At 38.3% G+C, this 8,556-nt stretch overlaps 1 protein-coding gene across 2 annotated transcripts; it reads left to right on the plus strand.

The window, feature by feature from the left end:
- The first annotated feature begins 628 nt into the window (after positions 1–628).
- Positions 629–4,384, plus strand: LOC108436364 (homeobox protein ESX1-like). 2 transcript variants are annotated; one of them, XM_017712798.2, is made up of 4 exons: positions 629–702; positions 2,008–2,757; positions 3,169–3,301; positions 3,392–4,384. In XM_017712798.2, exons 2-4 carry the CDS (start codon positions 2,055–2,057, stop codon positions 3,495–3,497), a joined length of 942 nt encoding a protein of 313 aa, XP_017568287.2. In that variant the 5' UTR covers positions 629–702; positions 2,008–2,054; the 3' UTR covers positions 3,498–4,384. The 2 variants fall into 2 exon arrangements, with proteins under 2 accessions (XP_017568287.2, XP_017568288.2); XM_017712799.2 differs by having other exon boundaries at positions 633–711.
- Positions 4,385–8,556: the final 4,172 nt, after the last annotated feature.

Raw genomic sequence — 8,556 nt, forward strand, 5'->3', positions numbered from 1 at the left:
TGGAGCTACATGGGAGGAGTGGCGCCAGGAAAAAGACCCTTTCACTTTAGATTAAATATCTTATTACTATGTACTGTACTATGAGTACAATAAAGACTAAATATAACAGCAAGTAACTAAGTAAATACTACAAGTATAATAAAGAAAAACAATTACGTAAATATTTTCTATCACTGGAAACAGAATACGTAGTTGTCATATCGAGACCTTGCAACTCCATTTTTGTCAGTTTTCTTTCTTTTTATATCACTTCAAAATATCAGCTTTTACAATAATCATGAACTGACAGACAGGAACGGCCAAAAATCGCTTGGAATAAAATCTTGTTACATTAACTTCTCAGTTAAGAATGTTTTTTTGTTCTCGTGAAATTATTTTTATTGTATATTATTATTTCTGACAGTAACAGTACGTGTGCCCAGCAGGACTCTTTAAGTACAAGTGTACTGTCCCGTAATATGGGTCACAAATCCTGCTCCAAACCAAATGGCTTTTCAAGAGATGTTGTCAGTGTGGAATTCTTTTCTTGATACAATCACTGCGAAGGTGGTGATCGTATCCTCACCCTATTTTCTGAGCTTTCAGTCTGCTTTCTATCTTGTTTCTCATTCCTTTTTCTCATGTAGTAGTGGGGTGTTATCTGCATTGTCTTAGTCTGTCAGTAACACTCGCAGGAGAGCCATCCAGCCACCCTCCACACAGGTAGGAAAGGTGTGTGTGGTTTTAAAAAAGATTTCATTCGATGTAGAAATGGACAAAAATTTAGTCAGGATACCTTTAGAAAATGCATTGTTCCAATAAAACACAGGTGTTGCTATGACATTGTGGTGGAAAGCCAAACGTAAATCCTGTAGAATTTGGGTTTATTGAGAAAATATTAATGCTTTAGAGAAATCCATTAAGTATCAATTTTAGCAGAATCCTTTGAAAGGCTTATTAAATCATTTTTTCAATAGTTAGATTAAGATGCTAAAGCTACGCTGTTGGGTTACATTTTAACACTAAACTGTATTTACTGTTTGCATTTTTCTGAAAACTACAAACAAATTCTACACTATTATCAAACCGATAGATTGACAGAGAAATGGAAGATATGCAAGGGTGTGGCAGTGTGCAATAAAAGTAAGATGGGTATGTCAAATTGTAACTGTAATGCTTAATGTAAAAATACTACTGTTTAATGAAGTACTCAATAGAATAGAGATGGCAGAGAATATATTTAGCACAGTAACAAAATTATAGAAATGCAAGCTCTTCATTTCCAACAGGTACTACACATAATGTAACTGTACATGTAATCTATTTCTTTATAACAGTTACCTAAATGTATTTACTTTTGACCTTCATTCAAATGAACTGACCAGTGGAGAAGGCACAAATAAAAGTGGCTTACATAGCAGCCACATTATCCACATAAAATTAGAAATCTCCTACCAACTGCAGGCGTATGTGTGGCATAGATTACATTAACACAAGGGAAGTGCATAAACAGGTAATATGATAAGATGTTTCATTTTATTAGCGTCAAATGTACTTGGCTTCACCTCTGCACTTACCCATAAATGAGCTACTTATGTCTCTCACACACTATACATTGTCTAGCAAAAGATCTTCTTTTTAGACCATTAGGTTTGATCACTTATCGTTTATCAGCAGGACAGAGTAAAATGTGGCCTGACCAGCTCCTCTGGGTGATACCTGCCAGTCTGTCCATTCACATTTGTCTGAAAGTGCATGCAAGTATGTATGTCATAGGGGTGTAACAGGGGAGGCCCAGACTTCACAATAATATCTGCTGCTTTTTCTACCACAGTACAAAACATTTTCAACACAGACATTAAAAATAGTGAAGGTATGTGTATCATGGCAGCCATAGTAAGAGTGTGTGTGTGTGTGTGTGTGTGTGTGTGTGCTCTCAACTAATGTCACCTTTCTGTTCCTCTGCAATACATGAGTACTTGTGTTTATAAACGTTTGAAAGTTGAGCAATTTTCTATCCTTCCCCAGGTGTATCAGAATCTGAAAAGACTGCTGTCTCCCCTCCCATATACAACATGGCTATGATACTTCAGCCTATGCCTGAACCTGCGGTAGTAATGGCAGAACCTCCACACATGGTGGTAGCAGATCCTTCGCTGCCTATGATGATAGCAGACCCTTCTCCACCTTTGATGGCAGTAGACGCTTCTCCACCTCTGATGGCAGTAGACGCTTCTCCACCTATGATGGCAATAGACCCTTCTCCACCTATGATGGCAATAGACCATGCTCCACCTATGATGGCAATAGACCCTTCTCCACCTATGATGGCAATAGACCATTCTCCACCTATGATGGCAATAGACCCTTCTCCACCTATGATGGCAATAGACCATGCTCCACCTATGATGGCAATAGACCCTTCTCCACCTATGATGGCAATAGACCCTTCTCCACCTATGATGGCAATAGACCCTTCTCCACCTATGATGGCAGTACACCCTTCTCCATCTATGATGGCAATAGACCCTTCTCCACCTATGATGGCAGTACACCCTTCTCAACCTATGATGGCAATAGACCCTTCTCCACCTATGATGGCAGTACACCCTTCTCCACCTATGATGGCAATAGACCCTTCTCCACCTATGATGGCTGTACACCCTTCTCCACCTATGATGGTAGCAAATTCTAATCAACCTATGATGGTTGCAGACTCTTCTCCTCCTAGAGTGATCCAGCCTGTACCAGTGGCGCAGCAGATCCCCAGCCCTGTTGGTAGGTTTTCACTGTGTGTGTGTGTGTGTGTGTGTGTGTGTGTGTGTGTGTGTGTGTTTGTGTGTGTGTAATCTTGGAGTCTTTGACTTCAGTCTGTATTTGAGATAACAGTTCTCCAGAAAATAAAGTAAAAATAGGAGATACTTTTGAACAATAAGAACTCTCTTATTTGGTTGTATGTAGTAAAGCCTATGGCCCTGACATGACCAAGAGCAGTCTGGACTGAAAAAAATCTTTTTAAAGTGAGACTAAGCATCATTAACTTTGAATACGTTTTAATTTTCAAGATTCACACTGAAATTGACTGGTCAGTATTTACATTTCCATACAATGCAGTTAGCATGTATGTTTTAATAATTATGTCATGACAATGTCATTTTCTAAATGGAAATGTACAATGTGCATTTCTAGTGATGCAGCCCCACCTGAAAGATATACCTGGGAGGATGAGGTGTCCATTTTGCCAGCAAGAAATTACCACAGTCACCAAACCTATCACTGGAGTTCTTACCTGGACTATCTTTGGAACCCTCTTAGTCTGCGGGTGAGATACCCTGACACACACTCACACAAATACACACACTTCGCTCACCCATATACAGACCTTCACGTTTCCTCTGTTCTCTCTCTGCAGGATCTGGCCGTTCTGCCTGATTCCATTCTTTGTAAAACCCTGCAAGGACATAGAACACAGCTGTCCCAGCTGCCAGAACGTTGTCCACATTCACAAACGCATGTGAGAATCTCCAGACAAGAGAACCTGAAGAACCTACAGAAGCTTATTAGCTGCCATATGAAATGGTGGTCTCTCAGCAACAAAAATACTAAAGCACTATTTTTTCTATTTACTGTTTTCACTATGAAGTTTTATAAGGTCTTGAAAATATTCATGCCTTGTCTGACTTTGGCGCCTAGCCACAAGGCTACGGGTCGAATCTGGATGTTTTGCTTGGCTGCTCGCTGTAAACAGGTCGTATAAGATAAACATGTAAGAGAATGGTGTACAATTGAGAATAATGCTGACTAATGCTTACTGCCATGAAAGGAACGTAAGGGCGGGGGAATGACAGAAGGGTATAAGAAGCACAACACACAGCTAGGAAAGATCTAGGAAAGGGAGAGAGAATTAAAAATCGCTTTTTAATAAACTTGTTACTCACTTTGATAAAGACTCAGAGGCTCATATTCCTTTTTTGTCACGATTTCCACCACACAGGCTACGTTCATACAGCAGGTAAAAGTGTCTAAAATCCATTTTTTTGTCAGGCTGCTCACAATACCTTTTTAACATGACCTGTATCAACATGGCTCTGATCAGATCACTTTCCTAAACTGACCTGCATGCACAAAAGAACAATGCATCACATGGAACAATGGCTTTATTGTCCTATGGCCGTGTTTGGGCTTTTTTTTTTTTTAATTTCTTGGAACGATTGTGATAAGTGGTTTCTAATCTTGATTGTACAGAAACATCATCCCATGTTTATGAAGCCTGTTACCTCACTATCTCACCACTGAAATCCCCCATACCATTCCTTCTCTCTAGCACGAAATTACTGCAAATGTCAGGTTGGATTGATGTAAAAGTTGCATGAATTCTGAATACACGGAATTGTATTGGCACATATTGGATACATATGAAAGTGTCCCAATTCAGAAATAAAAATTGTGAGATTCAATGTGTTTTTTGATGTGTCTTAATTTTTGATGTGCCTTAATTCTTCGTGGCACACTTTAAACAACGTGTTAGAAACGTTCCTCAGAGATTCTGGTTGGTTATTTGAGTTCCTGCTGTCTTTCTATCATCTGGAACCAGTCTGCCCATTCTCCTCTGACCTCTCACATCAACAAGGCATTTCTTTCCACACAACTGACCGCTCACTGGATATTTCCTCTTTTTCGGACCGTTCTCTGTAAACCCTAGAGAAGGTCGTGCGTGAAAATCCCAGTAGATCAGCAGTTTCTGAAATACTCAGACCAGCCCGTCTGGCACCAACAACCACGCCACGTTCAAAGTCCCTTAAATCCCCTTTCTTCCCCATTCTGATGCTCGGTCTGCACTTCAGCAGGTTGTCTTGACCACCTCTACAGGCCTCAGTTGCAGCCGTGTGATTGGCTGAATAGCTATTTGTGTTAACAAGCAATTGAACCTAATAAAGTGGCCGGTGAGTGTATACAATGTTTTTTAAAAAGCCATTACCTCAAACATACTGCATCAGTGATTAACATTTCAGCCACAAAAATTTGATATTTTATTTTAAATTTAATACAGTTATTGCTATTATGCGCTGCACCACACAATGAAGAGTCACTCCAAATGATATGAATATCTTTAAAAATCTATTTTATAAGATCAATAAACAGTAGATTCCATACAAAAAATAGATATGAACCAGTTTTATCATAATTTCAAAGATTTTAAAAGTTTCATAAACTGTTTTTACTAAAAATCTTATCACAAATCATTATATGTGCAGCACATTCACGACTTCATTTGTTTAGAACAAACATTTTATTTGACTTAACGGTGGAATAAATTAATTTTTATTCCACAAATTCCACATTTCTAAAAGTGGGTGACAAAACAGGACAGCTTCTATTTCTATTACACTAATTTTATCTATGGAACGTTTCGTTGCCATCTTTTCTCTGGTACACAGTAAAAAGATTCACAGTAAAAAAATTACTTATACACATTTTTTACTAACTAAACAATTACAGTTAATTCAATTGTTACCACAAAGTAATTTTTTTAGGTAGAACTGAAGAAACCTTTTTACAGTGTATCTAAAACAGTAATGTAATATAGCATCATGCCATTAATCTGCATTGTATAGTTTATTTTCAATATGGACTAATGATAGATGATAGCAGATGCAACATTAACAAAAAATGCATTTCCTCCAGGTAACGAAAAAATACACGAGCAATTTTTATTTAAAAAATGTGCATTCATTTCTCTTCTTCTAGCAAGCTACTCTACTCTTGTCATCATTTGTATATTAAACACAAAAACTGCCAGTCTATGACATATCTATTATAGAAAACACTGCATCGGTCACTTAGAACTTACAAGAGACTTACAAATCTACTTGCAGCTTCCATGGGTCCTTGGCAAATTGCTATATGATGCAATCTCCTGTTTTTGACATGGTTTTAACATAAACATCCCAAAGTGGTCGTTTCTTGATAGTTACACCACATGTGTGTGTGTGCGTGTGTGTGTGTGTATATATATATATATATATATATATATATATATATATGCATTTAAACCTTTTTTAAACTGAAAATTTAGGCGTCACGTCATTGACACATATAAATATTACCATAAGTATGAATACGTGCAGCGCCCTCCACAATTATTGGCACCCCTTCTTAAGATGTTAAAAGGTGTTAAAAGCCTTAAAATAAATTACATTTTTATTTCAGAAGCATAATCTCAGACTTAAAATTTTAGAAAAATGTAACCTTTAACTCAAGTGAATTTAAAAAAAAGAAAAAATTCCCGACTAAGAAATCATTATTTTTCAAAAAATCACCTGTTCCACAATTATTGGCACCCCTAACAATTCCTAGAAAATAAATGTAATTGAAGCATTTCTGTCATTTCTACTGTAGTGTATAAAGTTGATCAGAGTATCTAGGAACCTTTCATTAGTAATTCATCACTTCCTGTTTCTCTGGGGTATAAATATGACGTGACACAGAGGCCTATTTCTCTTATCCACTCTTCAACATGGGAAAGACAAGAGAACACACCGTTCAAGTAAGGCAGATGTGTGTCGACCTTCATTAGTCAGGCAATGGCTACAGGAAAATAGACACTCTCCTACACCTGCCCACATCTACAGTCAGAGGAATCATCAAGATGTTTAAAACAACTGGAACAGGGCAGACAAGCCTGGACGAGGACGCAAGAGGAGGATGATAGGAGAAGTAAAAAGTTCTCCAAAGCTCACTGTTAGAGAATCGCATGAAAGAGTAGCATCTTGGGGTCACAAAGTCTCCATAACAACCATCAGGCACTATCTACATGCCAACAAGCTGTTTGGGAGGCACGGAAAAAGCCTTTTCTCACTAACAAGCATAAACGTAAACGTCTGGAGTTCGCTAAGCGGTACTGGGACTTCAACTGGGACCGTGTGCTTTGGTCAGATGAGACCAAGATAGAGTGTTTTGTTGCCAAAAAGCTCTAGGTGGGTCTGGCGTAACACAAAAGATGAGTATGCGGAAAAGCACCTCATGCCTACTGTGAAGTATCAGTGATGCTGTGGGCCTGTTTCTCTTCCAAAGGCCTGGGAACCTTGTTAGGGTACATGGCATCATGAACTCTTTGAAATACCAGGACATTTTAAATCAAAATCTGGTGGCCTCTGCCCGAAAGCTGAAGATGGGGCATCACTGGGTCTTTCAGCAAGACAATGACCCTAAACATGTGGCCAAATCTATACAAAAATGGTTCACCAGACACAAAATCAAGCTCCTCCCATGGCCATCTCAGTCCCCAGACCTCAAGCCTAGTGAAAACCTGTGGGTGAGCTGAAGAGACTGCATAGGGGAGGACCCAGGACTCTGGACAATTTGGAGAGATTGTGCAAAGAAGGATGGTCGAAGATCCCTCTCTCTGAATTCTCCCATCTTGTGAAATGTAATGGGAGAAGATTAAGTGCTGTCTTTTTAGCAAAAGGGGGTTGCAAAAAATATTAACAGGGGTGGCAATAATTGTGGCACAGATTTCATGTAAAATGATTATTTCGTAATGTGGGATTTTTTTCCCTCTCAATAAATGCACTTGAATTAAAGGTTGGATTTTTCCGATATTATTATTTTTTTAATTATTAAAAGCCTAAGAACACGTCTTAACGAGGGGTGCCAATAATTGTGGGGGGCGCTGTATATATAAATGTATATGTAAATGTGCATGTCTTTACTTACCCGTACACTTCAGTAAAAATGGAAACACTCTCAAACCTTGTCCTAACACCTAAAACCAAAATGCTCCTATTATAATCATTGAAGCTGTTTACACAAGCTATAAGTGGCAAAGCACAATGCGGTATGATGTAACATGCTGTATTTGGCAAACACCCTGTTCCTACTTTTGGCTTGGAATCTATTATGGCTTGGAATAAGAAAACACAGTAGATTAGTGTTACAATCAGAACAGACAGAAATGCTATATTCTTCTACATTATTTAACCAAGAGAGCCATATTATTCAGATACCACTAAGGTAAGTTGATTAACTAAATAACTGATGTTATCTGCTGTATCTATTATAAATATTTATTATTTTATTAACTGTACCATTTAATTTACACAATTGTTCTTGAACTATATTTAAAGCTTGCTGTTAGGGACACGGTGCTAGTGTACTCTACTACTTGAGTACAAAGGTACCACACTGCTTGCTTTAAACCTACTTAAGCATCAAAAGTCAAAAGCACTGAGTTATCATGAAAAACAGATAGTTAGTCTCCTTAAAGGTCCTGAAAATTTTTAAATCTGTGAAAGTAAATATTTTTATAAATTTCAGTCACCTTTGAATTTTTTTCCACCCAAAGAACATCAAAAGGAGTGCTTTATATTTTCTCTACTGCCTTTTACCACTCCGCTGTGTGGGCGTGGACCCCTGCAGACTGACTGACAGACTCAGCGTCAAATGTAAGTGCCCAGCGTGCCGACACACTAGAGGCTGATGAAGCGTAAGAAACACAGTCTCCCAATGTATTTCAGTTAGAACACTGCGTTCGCTCTACATGTAGAGAAAAGAGGCTCCGTCAACTGGTGGAAAAAG

The sequence above is a fragment of the Pygocentrus nattereri genome, chromosome 12 (genome assembly GCF_015220715.1).
Source record: "Pygocentrus nattereri isolate fPygNat1 chromosome 12, fPygNat1.pri, whole genome shotgun sequence".
Taxonomy (NCBI): domain Eukaryota; kingdom Metazoa; phylum Chordata; class Actinopteri; order Characiformes; family Serrasalmidae; genus Pygocentrus; species Pygocentrus nattereri.

Excerpts from the sequence above, each read along its gene's own strand:
- LOC108436364 (XM_017712798.2), top strand. The coding sequence starts at position 2,055 with ATGGCTATGATACTTCAGCCTATGCCTGAACCTGCGGTAGTAATGGCA. Across the intron at positions 2,758-3,168 it reads GCAGATCCCCAGCCCTGTTG|TGATGCAGCCCCACCTGAAA; the intron begins GTAGGTTTTCAC and ends GTGCATTTCTAG. Across the intron at positions 3,302-3,391 it reads GGAACCCTCTTAGTCTGCGG|GATCTGGCCGTTCTGCCTGA; the intron begins GTGAGATACCCT and ends CTCTCTCTGCAG.